The sequence below is a fragment of the Poeciliopsis prolifica genome, unplaced genomic scaffold (assembly GCF_027474105.1).
Source record: "Poeciliopsis prolifica strain line A6 unplaced genomic scaffold, Auburn_PproV2 SCAFFOLD002, whole genome shotgun sequence".
Classification (NCBI taxonomy): domain Eukaryota; kingdom Metazoa; phylum Chordata; class Actinopteri; order Cyprinodontiformes; family Poeciliidae; genus Poeciliopsis; species Poeciliopsis prolifica.
The window spans coordinates 24432102-24450276 of record NW_026562377.1 but is presented as its reverse complement, the minus strand read 5'-3'; the positions used below and the strand labels follow the sequence as shown (position 1 = coordinate 24450276).

General features: G+C 41.8%; 1 protein-coding gene across 4 annotated transcripts; it reads left to right on the top strand.

Moving 5' to 3' along the window:
• Positions 1-4680: 4680 nt before the first annotated feature.
• Positions 4681-16776, top strand: sap130a (Sin3A-associated protein a). 4 transcript variants are annotated; one of them, XM_055044933.1, is made up of 21 exons: positions 4681-4804; positions 5928-6055; positions 6135-6406; positions 7608-7766; positions 7855-7954; positions 8209-8324; positions 8416-8537; positions 9010-9157; positions 9243-9333; positions 9433-9537; positions 9655-9796; positions 10062-10177; positions 10661-10963; positions 11386-11560; positions 11663-11761; positions 11841-12193; positions 12300-12521; positions 13798-13923; positions 14174-14277; positions 14553-14666; positions 15456-16776. In XM_055044933.1, exons 2-21 carry the CDS (start codon positions 5944-5946, stop codon positions 15612-15614), a joined length of 3138 nt encoding a protein of 1045 aa, XP_054900908.1. In that variant the 5' UTR covers positions 4681-4804; positions 5928-5943; the 3' UTR covers positions 15615-16776. The 4 variants fall into 4 exon arrangements, with proteins under 4 accessions (XP_054900908.1, XP_054900883.1, XP_054900899.1 ...); XM_055044908.1 differs by having other exon boundaries at positions 12276-12521; XM_055044924.1 differs by lacking the exon at positions 4681-4804 and adding an exon at positions 5089-5109 and having other exon boundaries at positions 12276-12521.
• Positions 16777-18175: the final 1399 nt, after the last annotated feature.

Sequence of the window (18175 nt, the reverse complement as noted above, 5' to 3'; positions counted from 1 at the left end):
GGGTGCGGCTAAAGCTGCAGAGTTGGAACCAAGGTTTATGATCCATTAGGAGGAGGTAGAAGCTGTTTACTGGTGTCAGACCTGGGGTCTTTTTTGTTTTTGTTTTTTGGTGTAATAGTAGGCACACAAAGAAAGAAGCCAGTTGCCATCCTTCAATGAAACTTTCAGGTGCTTGTTACAGATCAAAAACTGCAGTGTGATTTAATCTCTAATCCAGATACAGTGCAGCTGTACAAACTTCAGGTTTCTTTTGTGTGTTTTTTTTTTTTTTTTTTTTTTGGTGCATTTGTGTGTTTTCTTTGTTATGCACTCCTATTCAAAATGTGTGCATGTTGGGGTGGTTTGATAACTGGTAATTGACCAGTACCAGATGCATCCTGCCTCTCGTCCAGAGCTAAATGATACAGTTGTCCTGCAAACACCTCAATGATGCAAACTCCACAACACACACACACCAAAAGAAAATTAATCAGTTGCAGCAGAAGAAATCTAACAAAAGTGTATTTTGTCTGTGGTTGCAGCATTTTTAGATTATTTCATATTATAATTATCTTTTTTTTTTTTTTTTTTGCATGTGTGATTTGGAGTTTGCATCATTCATGTGTTTGCATCTTGTTTCTCAGTCGGTCACCATAGCAAGAGGCCACAAACCACAAATATATGTGTATAGCTTGAGGCACGTGTGTCAAACTCAAGGTCCGGGGGTCAAATCTGGTCCCATCACAGCTGGTCCCTCTGGACTCCAGATTACATCAATAAGTCACTCCAGTTTTTCACTATTCCACAAAATTCCCAAACTCAGCAGATCTTCGCATTTTTTCTGATTCTATTGCATTTTTTTTCTTCCTCAAAACTGGTCAAAACATTGGGTTTAAGTGACTGCTGCCTCAGCCTCACTTGATGTCAAGTTAGAGTCCAAAACTCACATTTAACATGATACAAAAATTGTAAATATTGCTAAAATCCCTTAGAAATATTTGGCACCACGACGTCTGTGACTTTGATAGCAAAAAACCCACAAAACCAATCACAAAATCCCAGAGGGACTGATCAGTGATTATTTCATTGTAAGCAACACTTATCGAAACAAACATCTATTTATTGATGATTGATTGGCAGTTTAATGGCTTTTATCAATACGTTCTAGCACAACCGGCCCTTTTAAGAACATTCAGATTTTTGACACGGCCCAAAATGAAAATGAGTTTGACACCCTTGGCTTAAGACATCATTGGGAAGTGAAAGTAAAATAATACATGGTTTTGATTGAAACATTTAAATTGAAATGTTGAAAAGTTTTACGTGCCCTTACACTGAGCCCAACTGGGTCTTTGTTGTTCTGGTTACTGTTAAACAGTCTTCCACACAATTTTTGCTCCAAGTTTTCTGGGGTTTTTTTTTAGTGGACATTTCTTCCAATTTGCAGTTAAAATTTTGCCATTTCAGTGAAGTCGTATGGCTATCAGTTATGCAGCATATGCTCAAATGAACGCATGTCTAGACTTTGACTGGACCATTCTACCACCTAAATCTGCTGTGATCTCAGCAGTTTTGTTTTGTTTTCCTTCTTGGATCTGAAGTTTCCTCCAAAGACCTCCAGGATCACCTAATATGAAGTGTTGTCCGTCTTCTCATCAGTGATGTTGTTCTTGTCCCTGATGAAGAATTGCCCTCACAGCAGGGCAATTCAAATGAAACCAAAATCTAATTACAGTTGACTTTTTTTTTTCTGTCTGTAACTGCTTTATTTATTTTTAAATCCTCTCCCGTTTCTCCACAATGACTTCCTTCGCGCTTCATTTTGAGGTTTAAAAGCGATTCCTCATCTTTACTGCGTGGTTCCTCTGTTTATAAAGTCTCTCACACAATGTAAACCTGCAGCAGAGCTCAGCTGTCACTGAGGAATCGCAGCTTATGATCTGTGGTTCCCAGGGACTCATCTGCAGCGCAGAATGAGTCAACGCATCGGCGTGTGGAGAAACGCAGACCAGCACCTCCAGGCTGTATGAACCGCAGATGTAGTCATCCCACCTGGAAACTTTGACCTTCCATCACCTTTCTTTTTCTCCTCTAAAAACTTAGATTCTTGGATTCATTGTGAAAATGCAACGCGGCCGTGAAGTGGAAGGGAAAAAGGATGAAAAGCGCAAATGAGAATCTGAAAGGCTTTAATTCTGCACTGTTGTCGTTTCGCACCTCTAAATGAAATCCAGTTGCAACAAATTTCCATCAGACGTGACCTTATCGCAGTGGTTTTTAAACTGCGCCTCTCTGTGTGCAATGCGGCGTTGGTATGAGAGCCTGCTGTCCTGTGAAGGCCTCAGGGGCCGCTGTTAGAGAACACCAGTGAAAGGAAAAACAAAACAGCCCTGCCTCAGACAAAACTGAACACTCAGTTCACTCAGTCGAAAACTTTTTGTTCCGACTCTGGTGTCACTTCTGGTGTTCCCCAGGACTCAGTCCTAGGGCCACTTCTTCCTCTTCTTTTTTCTTTTATTTATCTCCTCCCTCTTGGTTCCATCTTCTGTCATTTCAACGTCCAGTTTCACTGACAGTCTGGTCACCTCCCATCTTGATTACTTTAATTCTCCGCTCTAGAATCAGCTTCATCGGTGGATTGTTTCACTTCTAACAGGACAGCTTTCTTATTTTAAAAGCACTGGTTCATAGAGGAACTCGTACATTTCCATCAGCGTTAAGGAATTACCGGGAAACGCTTTATTTGACGGGTTGCGCGTGAGACTGAAGAGGCCCAGTCATAAAAATATGACATAACACCTGTTATGAACATGAAGGAGTCTTTATGAATGTTTATGACTGACATAAAGTGTCATTCGGTAAATAATGACACTTTTAATGTAAAGTTGCTTTAAAAGTCCGTTAAAAGCGCCAACGTTTCATTGTTTGGTGAATGTACACTTTAATGCAAAGTTGGCACTTTTAATGGACTTTTAAAGCAATTTTGCATTAATAGTGTCATCATTTACCAAATGACACTTCATGACAACAGTCATAAACATTCATAAAGACTGATTCATGTTCATAACAGGTGTTATGTCATGTTTATGACAGTGTCTTGTCAGTCTTACCAACTATTGACCTCTACGAAGCTCCTATATCGTGCTGAAGAGTTACTTGAAAGCTGCGTCTTTCCTCATTATTTCCATTATTTCTAAGATATTTGCACATAGAAACTAGACCAAAAATACTTGGCCACTTTGCTTTTTGCGGGGGGACAGGAAAACCGTTGGACAAAGATTTCAACCACAACGTGAGTGTGCGGCTCAGAAATCCTCTCGAGACCCGAAAGCAACGCGTCGTCTTTGTTCTTATTCGCCTCTCGTTGCCAACGGAATGCAAGGAATCTGACGCGCATGCCAGGCCTCGTCGTTTTCTTAACGAGCTTGGCAGTAAAATCCAAGGAATGACTGTCGTGAGCGTTTCACAGGCTCCGGAATTGAAGCAACATACCGACAGGTGCAGGTCAGCCAGTGAGTGCGCGAGGCTCAGGAATTTTTTTGGCAGGCCTCAGCATGCAGGATTGGTTTATACAACCATTTATGGCCCAGGTGTACTTACATGATGACCTGCCTAACCAGTCTTCAGAGGCCAGCTGTAGTGTTCATCCAGTTAATGTTATTATGAAGGTGAACTTTTGTTGATATAAGAGGAAATTTATAATTTACTCTTTTAAATTGGAGACGATTTCTAAGACACAGTTTGTCAAAGCTGAAAGAGTCTAGACATAATTTTGGATGTTATGTCATGCAAGATACAGACATTACGTTTGATGTGTTTCTAAGAAGGGGAGAAATGCATCCAAGGTGCTCTGGATTTTAGGTCATATAAAGATGCACCGTTAGTTCTCCAAGTTTGACTTTTTGTCACAAAAAATATAATGGTGTGAGTCTAACAGGAAGTAACGCTACAACCGAGGTAGAATTCACTGTTCAGAGTCATTGAATATTATTAAAACATTAATTTTCTTCATTTCTCTATTTCCTTTTAAGCAAAATAAGAAAATTGTGGTATTTACACCCCATCCTCTAGGGCAGGGGTGTCAACATCCAGTCCTGGAGGGCCGGTGTCCTACAACTTTTAGATGTGCCTCTGCTGCGCCACACCTGAATAGAATAATTAGGTCATTAGTAGGGCTCTGGAGAGCTGATCTACACAAGGAGGAGGTAATTAAGCCATTTCATTCCTGTGTTTTGTAGTGTGGCACATCTAAAAACTGCAGGACAGTGGCCCTCGAGGACTGGAGTTTGACACCCCTGCTCTAGGGAAATTATTTCTTAAGGTGATAAAGATTATCACAAAAATTCATAGTAAGTTCTATCCCATTGTTGTTGAGACCTTTCAGAGGCAGCACACCATAAATTGTACACCCTGGTTTAAAAGCCATAATATTGACAAATTAACATAAGGTCATGTTGGAGGTTTTACTCTAAATGAAAACTTGTATTTTTTTTTTTAAATCTCTGCTGCCCTCTAGTGGTGAAACGTGTTATCGCCTTTACTTCTGCACCAAGCTCCAAGATTCTCTTTTGGCGGGTCAGACAGAAGTGTTAATCAATATTCATGAGTTTCTGCTTCCCATTGGCTACTGGCTCAGGGAAGCGCATGGGGATTGGATAGAATGTGACTGTATGAGGCGCGTGACAACCGCACATGCTCTGACCGGATTGATAACGATTTCGATTGGAAGAGCAGTGTCAGAATCCATAACAAAATGTTTTCTTTCAGGAAAACAAATCAGCCGCCATAATAAGAACTGAAGTTCCAGGAGATGAAGCAACTAACCGTAATTTGTTTGCATTTTTTATTAGCTTAATTTGATTTTATATTATTATTCTGTGGTCTATAAGGACATTAAGCCACTAACTGCGTTTTCTCGTCTTTTTAGAATTTAGAAACTTTTTGGTAAAACAATTTTTTAGTGTTTAACCAATAATTCACCGAGTTCATGTTGACGTCATCTTTTGAATAATAAATAGACGGTGCAGGGTCCACAGACCACGTGACCACGTTGTTTAAGCGTAACATTTTTTTTTTTTTTTTTTTTTTTTTTTTTTTTTTGCTCGTGGCTGGCCAACGGCTTTTGCTAAGGTATAGTAATTCTGAAGTTCTGATTGGCCCATTAAGTCGAAGCGCCCTCTCTGATTGGCGGAAATAGCTAAGTTGTTCCTATTTGTTCTTCCGGCTTACATGTTAGGGGGAAAAAAAGAAAAGACGAATGGAAAAATTGTAATCCTCAAAACGACCATTGCCTTGTTCCTTAGCGGTTACGGTAAGGTCCGCACACATTCAGAAACACCGTCGCTTGGTTAGCTCGTAGAAATCGCGCCTTTAGGCTCTGTGGAAAGTTAATACTTTATCCTGAAAAGCAGGCGGCTTCTAGTTGTCGTCTGGAACGTTAGCTTGCAGCTAGCAACAGCGGCTAGCTCACAAGGTAGCGTTTTACTTTTAAGGCTACGGAACCAAAAACTACTGACCACAGAGACGGTTATTTAGCTTAAAATAGGCCGCGTTTAGGTGTTTTTGTGCGGGCAGAAACCTAAAGTCTGCGACTGTGTCATCAGAAAACTTACCATTGGGGAGTACTTGTGTGATTACCGACGAGTGTTGTCATATGATATTCACCATTTAATACCAAACAAGGAGACGAGACGCTGCATGTGTTTTATGCATGTTTTTGAAAGCATTGCTGTGCTTCCGACTCTTAACGCTGTTCTCTCTTCGGCTTCACCAGCTGCTGCTGATCGTGTCCTGAACATTTACATTAGCCTGCTCTCTGTCCCGCTCACTTGAACTCGACGGGTTTTTTTATTTAGTATTGGCTACTTGCATGTCTCAATATTGCATTTTTATTTTCAGTTTGACTTTTGTTAAACAACGTGTGGTTCTAAACTTGTTTCTCTCTTTAGGTCAGAAGAAGGTCGGATGAGCTCTCAACAGTTCCCCCGACACGGGCTGCCTGCAGTCAGCGGCGGTGCCGCTCAGATCCCTGCTCCTGCAAACCTGATGCCTGCCAACCAGCCATCCAACCCTCCAGGTAACGCATCATCACAATCACAGTATGCTTAGCTTGAGTTCAGTAGATCCATTGGAAAGCTGAATCCTGTTTCTTACAGGAGCTGTGGGAGACGGGGACAGTGGTCGTGAAGGCGATCATGGTCAGCAGGACCACCCTCCCGCCACAGGAGGTGGGGCAACCCTAGCTTTCAGAGACGAGAAGCAGGAGACCATGGTGGTCCGGCCGTACCCGCAGGTTCAGATACATGGGCAGCCACAAGCTGCCCCCCAGACCGTCTCCATCCAGCCCGGGACGCCTGTCACCTTACCTGCACCCACTGTCCACATCCCACAGGGCCAGCCTGCAGTCCTCACCGACGGCCAAATGAAGGTGAACGTCTTTTGTTTGTCCCAATTGGCTTTTTTGTTGTTGTTTAGCTTTAATTGGAAACTGTGGATTTGCATTTTTATTAGTTGTTTTGTGAACTGAATTGCACAATAAGTGACATTTGAGACAAACGTCACTCTTGTGACGTCAAAGTCGCACCTGATTTGAATGTGTTTGTGTAGAAGCCTCACTTTTTCGACAATTTCTAACTGCTGCAGCTGCCATTCAGTTGTTGCTAAAAAGCATTCCTACAGCATGATGCTGCCACTTCTTTATTTTTCTGTGGGTGGTATTCTCAGGATGATGTCCAGATATTAAATTATGTGGATTAAATTACACACTGGTTTATTTATTGGTTGCACTGAGTTCTGTTGAGATGTGTGGATACAAGTGTATGCCACACTGTTTGTTTTCTTATTTAATTAAATAATAGAACTTTTTCCTTTTTACGTCAACAAATGCAGACTTGTTTATGTTGCTCTACCACATAAAATCCCAATAAAACTATAGGTGCGCCGATTGCAATATTCTGGACAGTCACCAATATTTAAAAACCAGATATTCTGGTTATGATTTTGGCTAATACATTTTTGCTTATATTTTGTTTTACTGATGCTCTTGAGTTTTATAAGATCACAATACACCTTCAATATCATTTTTGTTATTATTGGAAAATATGATTTAATAACACTACATGCTCATTTTAGCAGTACATGAGGTTGTGCCCTCAAGTAGAAATAAAAAGTTTACAGCGTTGCTCTCCAGTAACATGGGAAAAAGTGTCTGCATTGGCTGGTGATAACTTTTTGTTTTTCATCACCAGAGTTGTTTAAAAAGTTGCAGACGTGACCTGGTCTGTCAGTCTGCGCTCTCTAATGACAATAAAAGGGAACAGTGGCTGATTTTCAAAAGTTTACACAGGTAGTTTTGTCAGTTTCACATGTATTGGTCGATCACCTAAAAATAAGGAATCGGCGCGCCACTAAATTAAGATCTATTGGTTGCTGTAATCTGTCACATTACCCGTACTTATATTCATACTCGTAGCCAAAACAGTTTCTACATCTTTTTAGCTCCATGCATAAAGCAAACTCTTCACTATTGTACATTAAACATGCATTTAATGTTAACAAATCGGATCTGTCCTGCTTTTCAGAAATTCTCCCAGTTTTGTTAAATTGACTAACTCTCTGGTTTCCCTCAGGCGGTCCATAAGCCGCCCATTCCAAGTCGTCTGATCGCCCCGGCTCCTGCTTCCAACCAGGCTCACATACCTAAAGTGGCAAGTCACATCACTGTTACCATAGAGAGCACCATGCCCACCACCCCATCCATCCCCGTGGCAACCATCAGTGGTCAGCAGGTGTGCACAGGCTCTGTACATTAGGCTCTTACAGATGTTGAAGTTATCTGGCTGATTATCAGTCTGTTCTGCTCCCCTGTTGCTTTAGGGCCACTCCAGCAACTTGCACCACCTAATGCCAGCCAACATTCACATCATCAGGACCCCCACTGTCCCTACTCAGCCCTACCCATCCCATTTACCTCGAGGTAGGGTTCTTATTGTGTCCTGAAGATGGCTGGTTATTGTCCTTCCAACGGATTTCTTAAATACACTTAAACATTTCAGATCTAGGAAAGTACAAAATGTAGTCTTTTATTAAATTGCATTTGCTATTTCTGTCTGATTTACTAGAACAATATTTGGAACATTTAGGTGTGACAAAAAAACAATAAAGATATCTTGGTGGTTCAAATACTTTTCCGCAGCACTCCATTAAAACGTGTTGTTGTGCTCCCTGCAGGGGCGGCAGCAGCAGCTGTCATGTCCAGCTCCAAAACGGTCCTGCGGCCCGCCACCGGAGCCAGCGCAAGCCCTGGTCAGCCCACCGTGCAGCACATCATCCATCAGACCATCCAGGTGAGTTCAACAGTTCAGACGGAGAAGGAGAGAAACAAAACGGTCCGATAACAAGCTGCTCTGTGTTCCACCTTCCTTCTGTGCTGTGCAGTCCCGCCCCGCTGTAACAACATCCACAGCTGTTCTCCCAACTGTGGTGGCACCCATCTCAGCTGCCAGGACTCAGTCTCCAGTGATCAGTCCAACAGTCACTCACTCTGAAGTGCCACATGGGTATGTTTTACAGAAATGAATGCATTTTAAATATAGATTAAATGTTTTTGTTTTATGTTCAGTTGCCATAAAACGCCAAAGAAAAAGCTGTATGTAAATGATCACATGAAAACGTTATAGCTTTTCTTTCTTCCTTTCTTTCTTTTTTTTTTTTTCTAAATTAGTAGTTTGGACAACAATTTCTTTAGCCTTTAATTTTGCCTTGTTTTAAAATCTTTTCTTAGCCCTCTCCTGCAACACAGCAAAAGGAGACAGTGGGTGATTTTCAACCTTTGATTGGTTTTGTATGTAAATGTCAGTTGATCTCCCAAAATGAAGAAAATTGTCCGGCCGTTTGAGAGCTGCACTCGATATCCTTCACTCCATAATGGCGTCTCGATATGGATCTATATCTGCTGCTTTTGCTGCAGATAAAGTCTTCATAAATTGCTGCAGTGAGGAACATGGTGATGTGAGCATTTTCCTGTTGCAGGCGTCCGGCGTTGACCATCCACTCCCCTCCCGCCACAGTCGGCATCCAGAGGCCCCAGACGTCACGGGACCCGGCCACACGGATCACTCTGCCGTCGCACCCCGCCATGGGGGCCCAGAAGGCCCAGACACCACACACCATGGCACAGGTTGGTGCTCTGCAAACTTCAGGTGGTGAAAGTAGCGTTAATGCAAATGACTATAGAGGAAATCTATGTGTCCTGTTTCAACCAGAAGCCCATCTTCAGCACTGTGACTCCTGTCGCCGCAGCAACCGTGGCACCGATAGTAGCCACCAACACTGTGCCATCGACGACCACGATAGGTACTGATGTTGAGCCTTTCTCAGAGGCTCACAGAAGGTGAACTTTGTTGGAACTTTAATTATTAGCAGCACACTAAAATCTGTTTCCCGAACGCTTAGGTTCTGTGCCTCACACCCAAATGACCAGTAGCACTATCGTCACCGTGCCGATGCCGTCCCACTCCTGTCACGCTACAGCAGCGACAACGTCCACTATCCCCGTCGGTAAGTCTGTTCTCTGTTTTGTTGTGTTATTTTAAATTTTTTTTGTTTTGAATATTGTTTCTTGATCCTGATTGGTCGCTGTGGCGCCCTGCAGTAACCGTCCTGTGCCTTTAACAGCTAAAGTGGTCCCACAGCCGATTGCCCACTCTTCGTCCCGCGTCCAGGCTGAGTATCCTGGAGAGAGGCCCAGCCTCATCCCCATCTCAGGCCACAGGTCCTCTCCCAACCCTGTCACCATGGAAACCAGAAGTGACAACAGGTGAGAAGGAAAGCGTTTGGTTTGGTGTTTTGTTTATATGTTAATGTCATAATTTTAAAAAAACTATAGTCTTGATTTGACATGTGTAAAGGTTAAGGCACCTTGGTTACATGAGACTTGAGCACATTTAATACTAAAAACTTCTTAACTACAAAGCATCCTGTGAAAGTTTAGTAGTAGAATAGTTGTAATTCTACTACTATCAGGACACTGAGTGTAACAAATTATCTTGACTTTTCAAGATGTTTTTTTTTTTTGTCCACAGACCGTCTGTTCCAGTACAGCTCCAGTATTTCCTCCCAGCGTACTCTTCATCATACCCTCTGACACACACATACACACCCATCAGCAGCCCTGTGTCCACTATCCGCCAGTATCCAGGTGAGTCCAGTCGAGCTTTAACTCGGGATGAGCTGGGTTTTCTGTTTTTCATTTAAAGATGCACGTCCCAATCACCAACTTCAGTGCATTTTATTTACTTAGTTTTTTGTGAGAGACTAGAAAGTAGTGAGAAATTGAAAGTTTTACTTTTTTACTAATTACCATGTGTAAAGTTGCCTGTACACACAGATTATCTGATAGTTTATAGAACTGCTCTCTGCTCTGCAGTTTGTATATCTGGATACTGAAGTTTCAGCTTTTATTTTTTTTGTCAAAATAGCACAGACTCAAATTTAGGTCAGAACGTTAACTAAATCTGTATGTGTAAATGTGGTGTGTACCTTTTAGTTGTGTTTTGGTGCATTTAAATGACTTAAAATTCTTTCAATGTGACAAAACTGTAATAATTCATCACTTGTAAAGTGTTGGATTTCTGCTATGCAAAAATATGAAGCAACACATTTTTTTCTTTTCTTCCTGAAGTCACCCCTCAAGCTCCGAGTTCAGCCCTGCCTGCTCAGGCTGGAGTGGGCGTGGCCACTACCGTTCATCTCAACCCCATGCAGCTGATGGCGGTGGATCGAATCGGTCTCTCGTCGGCACAGATCAGCACCCAGGGCATCCAGTCCGCTCCGATCGCCGCGCAGGGCATCCAGCCCGCGCAGATCGGGGTTCAGGGTCTGCATACGCCTGCGTCGATTGCTACGCAGGGGGTTCAGCCTGCACCCATCGTCACACAGCAGCAGCAACAGCCGCAACAGCAGCAGCAGACTGAAGCCAAGCCAGGTAGACTGTTCACCTGATTCCGCGTCATTGGGTTGCCCTCGTCGTGGTTAGTTTTTAACAGAACTGGGGCTTATTGGTGGTGGATGTGTCACTGATTTCATGGTCTAGTTGTGTTCTAGATTATTTTGCAGTCAGTTCTTTATAGCAAATTGCAATTAGTTCTTTGCTGCTGTGACACATGAAAATGCTCATGATGGTATGCATAAAATCTCATTCTATAACTCTGCCTCTCTACATCTGTCTCTATATTTATCTGTCGGTCTGTATCTGTCTCTATAAATTTATATCTATACATATAGATGTATATCTATAGATATATATGTATATATATATATATATACATTTTGAAATGGCAATCTATCTCAAAATGTCTTTACCTCGAACACGCCATATCTATATTTATTTGTATTTATTGATTTCAGGTGTTGTTCTGGCTGATGGTTTTGTAGCGAGTTCCATCAGCACCACGTTTGGCGCCACCCAGCCTGTAGCTACCATGGTGCAGGCCCACACACAGGGAGCAGGAGTGGGCGGAGCTCCCACCCTGGTTTCCTCCCCTCGACCCAGCATCCTGCGAAAGAAACCTGCAACTGAAGGGTGAGGGCAAGCATTGGCTCGCAGCTTCCAGCAGGAGTTTTTTTTAATTTTTTTAAATGTTGACCTTAAGCGGACTTTGTTTTTCCTGTTTGGGTTTTCCAGATGTGTTCGTAAAACCCTGATCCCCAACCAGGCCAGTGAATCCAGCAGTGGCAGAATCGATGGCGGCGTGAGAGGAGCAGGATCTCCCCGGCCCGCAGGGTGAGCTTCCTTTGTGTCGGTCGCCTCGTCGTTGTTCTGAAACGATTTCTATCAGTTGACTTTTCTCTCCTGTCGTTAGCGTGAAACCTAAAGCAGATGTCCACATGACCGTGGCCCCTCCAGTCATGGCTGCAGTCGAAGCTCTGCCTGCCCAAGGAGGGGAGCAGCAGGCCTCCAATCCCCAGCACCTGACACAGGCCATGCCCACCATGCTGGCGACCCCGGGGCCCGTTCCTCCCTCCCAGCCCTCCACCGTTCTCTCCCTGCCGGTGGCCATGGCCGTGACACCCCCTGTTCCGGCGTCGATGGCTAACACCGTGGCCTCCCCCACTCAGCCTGCTGCCAGTAGCACTGCAGCATGCGCCGCCAGCTCCACCTGCCCGGACGTCAAGATCAAGCAGGAGGTGGAACCGATGGACACCTCGCAGCCCGGTAGGAAACGTCTTCTTCCTTCAGTTATCAGAGGGTCTGTCAGAAACGTGGATTCACACGCAAACATGTCGCATCCCTGTAGATCCCAATGTGAATTTGTCCTCAGCCCCGGCCGGCTCCGCCCAGGCCAACACGCTGAACCCTCCGGCTACAGCTGAGCTGGTCCCTGGGGCCTCACCCAGGAAGAAACCTCGCAAGCAGCAGCACGTCATCTCCACAGAGGAGAGCGAGATGGTGGAAACCAACAGCACAGACGAAGAGAAGGCCCCCGGGAGGCCCATCAGCAGCCGGGCGGAGAGGCGGGAATCCCCTCCCAGGGAATACGTTGGTACGCTTTAACAGCCACTGATAAAATCACTCTGAACATAGGGCTGCAACTAAACATTGTTTTAGTAATCAGTTATTCTATTGATTAACTGATAACTAAAAATTTTAGTTTTTTTTTATTTTTTATTTAAGCCTTAATGCAATATCACAACGATACAGGGATTATGTTACCTCATAAAAGGTTTTGCATTCTCGCAATAATGTGCTCATTAGTTCATGAGGCATAACTGAATACTGCAAGCCTTTCTTACAGTTGCCATCATACTTTCTGCTATTATTTAAGGTTTTCGTAAGGCCATGAATGTTCATATCTCGCTGGGAAATATCTGAAGTTTTATATCTTTTTTCTTTAGGATAGAAAGGCACCACAAACCTATGATGTAAACTTTCCATAAGTCGGAAAGAAATAAAAAAAATACATCCAAACTATTTGGACTATTTCTGATTTATGATCATGGGGTAATAAAGTCAGTTTTGATAGTGTCTCTTTTGTGTTGATGGTCTGAATGGTTTAAAGGGATATTTTTATGTGCCGATCCATCTCAACCTTACACAGACAAACAGACATAAATATGCAGTGAATAAATCTATTTTCAATTTGTTTTGCACAAGATAGATCAGCAGATATTGCAATTAGCATATTGCAAGGGAACCCAAAAGAAAAATCTTTCCCCATGCCCCCTAGAGGGCTCGCTACAAAATTATAAATACATTAAAAGATGCATATAAACTATTTGACTTTTTTTTCTTTTTCTTTTTTAACAAAATATTTCATTATCTAAAATAAAACAATGCAGCATTTCTTTAGTGATCCCACGTCCAGGCTGAGTATCCTGGAGAGAGGCCCAGTTGCATGCTCATTTGTAGCAAAGAATGCATCTCCTTGATTGAAAGTTAACAGTGAATGGCTGAGCTTTTTAACTTTTAGATTAACCAGTGTTTGAATTAATAGATTAACGAGATTCCCAAAGAAACTCGATTCGAACAGGGTGAAACTAAAACTACGCCATTTGAGGTGTTCTGGGTTGAACTTAATTTGACAAGTTTTTTTTAACCATCATAAATGCATAGTTTGTAATATTTGTACAGTTGTTCCAGAATTATTGCTCTGAGGGTGTCTTTTTGTCAGAAAATGGCCTTTTTTCCGTTTGTATACTCCAATTACAAGCTAATCGATTACTACATCAGCTGACAATTATTTCAGTAATTGATTCATCCCAATTAATGGTTTTGTGTTTGATCGGTTAGAGATTTTAAAAATGAATTTTCTCTTGCAGATGAAGAAGGAGTTCGGTATGTGCCAGTCAGGCCTCGTCCTCCCATCACACTCCTGCGGCACTACCGTAACCCCTGGAAGGCTGCTTACCACCACTTCCAGAGGTATAGTGACATCAGGGTCAAAGGTGAGTCCTCTACCCAATCTAAGAATTCTTGAGCTGCTTAGTTATAATATCGGAATCATATTTATTGAAAAAACACGATACAAACGTGTTTAGAAAGTACGTTGTCAGTTTCTTTCTTTTTTTCTTTTTCTGGAATATGTTATTTTTATGAACATTTGAAGTAGGAATTAAAATGTAAAACTGATTGAGCTGCTCTAATGTAGTTTTATGAAACCAGTTCAGACTGAAGGTAATTTTTCTCCCACTTCAGAGGAGAAGAAGTGCAGCTTGCAGGACATGGCCAATCAGAGAGGAGTGGCATGCAGGGCACAAGGCTGGAAGATTCACCTGTGTGCGGCACAGCTCAGGCAGCTGGTGAGTGACCGCCACGTGTTAACATTTGTTCAGTAAGTTGTTCATAAAGTGCATCTGCACCACAAATTTTAATTCCAGGGGGGGGGGAAAAACTAGTCGTTTTATGCGAGCAATAAAATTGTTTTTACCAAATGTTATAGTTATAGGAAATAGCTTGTATCATTTCAAAAGTCTTTCATCATTACTGCTACTTAGAATTGTCCAAAAACTCATAATTGGGGAACCAACTAAAAGGTCTTTAAATTATATTTTTGTTTCTCTGTTTGTGTCTGTAGTCGAGTTTGGAGCACGATGTGTACAGCCGCCTCTCCACCCTCCAAGAGGGCCTTATTCCAAAGAAGAGAGCAGGCTCCGACGATGACCTGCACCGAATCAACGAGCTCATTCAGGTACTACGAGCAGCTTGGAGATATTTTCATTTAAAATTCTACTTGTGGTCACATTGAGCAAAAACAGGACATGTCAGCGTAGGCATTTTGTGCTTTGGGGTATTTCTTACTCAGTTTGTTAGTTGTCAAGATTTATTGACGACCAGTTGCCAAGTTAAACACGTCGTTGGAATCATTTTTGGCTTTTAAGAGCACAACACATTTTAAATGCTTTTTTTAATTAAGCTGTCACATTTAGTTCTCTGTTTCCAGTCACATTTGGATGTTTCGCTCTGACTTGTTCAGACATGTAGATTCTGCTTGGAAGTAAAGCCTCTCTAATTTCCACTGTTTATCCAGCTGCCTGAATTACACCATGAGAAACTCATTTTGTGGAACATAATATTCTGCCACACCCCTTATTTTAGTGTTTGTATTGGGTCCAGGAGTGTACAAATTAGAGTTTTATTACTTATGCTGAATCATTAGAGAGCCTGTTAGGTTTTTTTTTTATTTGGACATGCAAAAGTCTAAAGCCAAAAAGTTTGTCTTCCTGCACAAGCAACATCTGCAAACAGCGACGAACGACAAAACCACTGATCTGGACCCACTGGGGGTTCATATTTGCTTCAAAAAATTAAACTGATTGGACACTGGAAGAGACTATTGTTGTATGCAAGTTATGCTAAAAGGATTCAGAATATTGGCAAAGTTATCCAAGCCTAAAATAGCCTCTCACTACTTAGCATGTTTCAGCAGCCAAAACGAATCACTCCAGGTAAACTGTATCTCAAATTTTTGCGTCCCCAGGGCAACATGCAGCGCTGTAAGCTGGTCATGGACCAAGTGACTGAGGCCAGAGACACCATGATGAAGGTTCTCGACCACAAGGAGAAAGTTTTGAAGCTACTCAACAAGAACGGCACCGTCAAGAAATCGTCCAAACTGAAGCGCAAAGAACGGGCGTGAGGTTGAGTCCCTCGACGACCGCCGCCCCGTTTCCAAGGAGGGAAGTGCGGCGGGTCGAAGGAGCCGTTCTGAATTCTGGTGCTATGATTTGCTGCATACAATCGCACGCGCCCTTCCTAGCCTCCCCGGTCAGAGGAGCTGACCGGGGAGGCTTCAGAGATCGGAGAAGCTGACCCGGACAGCGTTCTCTTAAAGACACAGTGAACATACCGAGTATGAAGCAATCTGGGATTAGTTAGTGGGGACAAACAAAAACAAAACAAAACCCACAACGGATTTACTTTAAAGACTCTCGAGGCTCGTTTTATTATTAGTTTCTGCCTCTTCCATAAGGACAGTTCAAAGATGGCTTCCTATGTATCTGTGATTATTGGCATGCAGATGCTGTGAATCTTGAGTTCATCTCCTCAGATTTTACTTTTAGCCAACAATTTATTCAGATTAATCTTGGCTGTGCTCAGTCTGTGCCTTCATTTTGTTAGTGTAGAAGAATTGGACGTAGAAATGTGTAAGCAGTCCCACATTTCAAATCACTACGTTTATCTTTTTTCTTATGGCTAATTTTTTAAAAATATATATATACACGTATATATACATATATTTCATTTGATGGTAAAACAGTTACCCTTTTTTTTTTTTTTTTATCAGCCCCGTGTTTAGTTGTAATTTCCAAATCAAAATAACAATACTTGTGTGGGTTAAAAACCTTAATGTGGCATGTTGAAAATACTTTTTTATAGTAAAAAAAAAATCCTCAAAGAATGTCCTTAGTTTTGAAAGTGAGAATGCAAAAAACGTCGAACTGCCATCTTTAATCCACTTTAAGATGAATAGATGTCCCACCGTTTAGAGGTGGCGTTGATTTGGTTTGAGACGGTGCGGTGTTTGAAACAGAAGAAGAGAGACTAACTGGACTTGTGCTCTCACAACAGCAGACTGACTTCATGTAAATCACTGTAAATGTGCTTTTGGTTTTTCATTGACTTGGTTCTTTTCAAGTTTTTGTACTCGAAACAGTTCGTGTTGTGCGTGTGTGTGTTAAGCTGCGTCATTGCTGCAGAGTGTAACCGTTGCAGAGTCGCAGGATGAAGCGGGCTTGAAAATATCTAGTCATTGTACATTGTTTTTGTCTGTGTAATTATAGTAAAGATACTTAAAGCGACATTTCTGTGGAATCAATTCAACTCACTTTAGGTAGTATTTGTCACCTATCGAAGCAATTAATGTTTTTCATTGTATGTCTGGATCAATAATTCCAAAATGTTTTAGTTAAATGGAGGCTTACCTCAAGGACGCGGATTCCTTTTCTGACATCTTGGGGAAGCAAAGCCAACAGGAAGAGGACAGTGAACTTCCTGCAGCCGGCTCCATGCATGCACAGCTATTTTGAAGAACGCAAGCTAGGCCTGCAACAAACTATTAGTTTAGTAATCGTTACTCTTGATTATTAATCGGATTAATAAAATTAGCACTTTCTGTTTCATTTAACTACTCAGGCCTTTTAAATACAAAATTTAAAATGCATATAAAAAAAAATCCAAATTAACAAATCAAATCCTTTTTTAATGCAATAGTGACACTTCTTTAGTAAATGCTTGGTCATTTGTAGTTGATATATATATATATATATATATGTGTGTGTGTGGTGTATTTAATGTTTTTTTTACTCCAGTTGACAATCGGTTGCTCAATAGTTGACTGTTTGATCATCGATTAATCCGATCAGTCGTTTCAGCCTCAACACAATCTCAACTGTAGTGTGAGTGGGCTGGGAGAGCCTGATCATGTTTTTATGGGAGAGGGATCTTTTGACATGAGGAAAGAACATGCATAAATGAGATGAAGTAACAGTTCATGACATCAGCCATAAAATTCAGATTTTGAGCAGAAACATCTGACTAAACTCTCACATGTTGGTGGAGCAGCCTGGAAATCTCATGGCAAACCCGTTCCTTACTCCAGCCGTATTAGAAGACAAAAACAAGACTAATCGAAGTGTCCACTGCTTGACTATCGATTTTCATGGATGTGTTTGGTCTGAGCAGGTGGTTCACCTGGTTGTTAAACGAATCACCTTCCCAGTGAAACAGGCCCAAGCCTAAAGGGAGCGGATAAAGAGCTAGTAATCTCCTGAGTGTCATTAACCTTTATAGATAAGTACTTTTTTTTTATTTTTTAAATCATAACACATTTATCAGTGTTTGACCCAGAACAACTGTGATAATGGGCCAGTCATTAAGGGGACTGCCTTCTTCCTTCCAGCACTTTCTATGGCTCCATGTTGTGGAGCTTTTTGTGTAACAGGGGAGTCAGAGCACATTTACCGTCCAACCATTAAAATAGCTTCCTTATCTTTATTGTTCCTCGCACTGTCATGCCACACGTCAAATTTCTTTTAGCTTTTTTTTTCTTCTTTTTTTTAACAAACATAAATTCTCTTCAGTTATTGATTTTTTTAAAACACATTCCTTTTTGATAATAATAATAATAATTAAAAAACAAAAAGCAGATGCCCATTTTGTAGCTGCTGGCGATTGTAGGAGCAAAGTCAAAGAGCCATA

What these genes read in the sequence shown, in the direction of transcription:
- sap130a (XM_055044908.1), top strand. Translation starts at nt 5,944, where the DNA reads ATGAGCTCTCAACAGTTCCCCCGACACGGGCTGCCTGCAGTCAGCGGC. An exon ending in GCCATCGACGACCACGATAG is followed by an intron (nt 9,334 to 9,432) that starts GTACTGATGTTG and finishes CCGAACGCTTAG; the next exon opens with GTTCTGTGCCTCACACCCAA. An exon ending in GATGGACACCTCGCAGCCCG is followed by an intron (nt 12,194 to 12,275) that starts GTAGGAAACGTC and finishes GCATCCCTGTAG; the next exon opens with ATCCCAATGTGAATTTGTCC.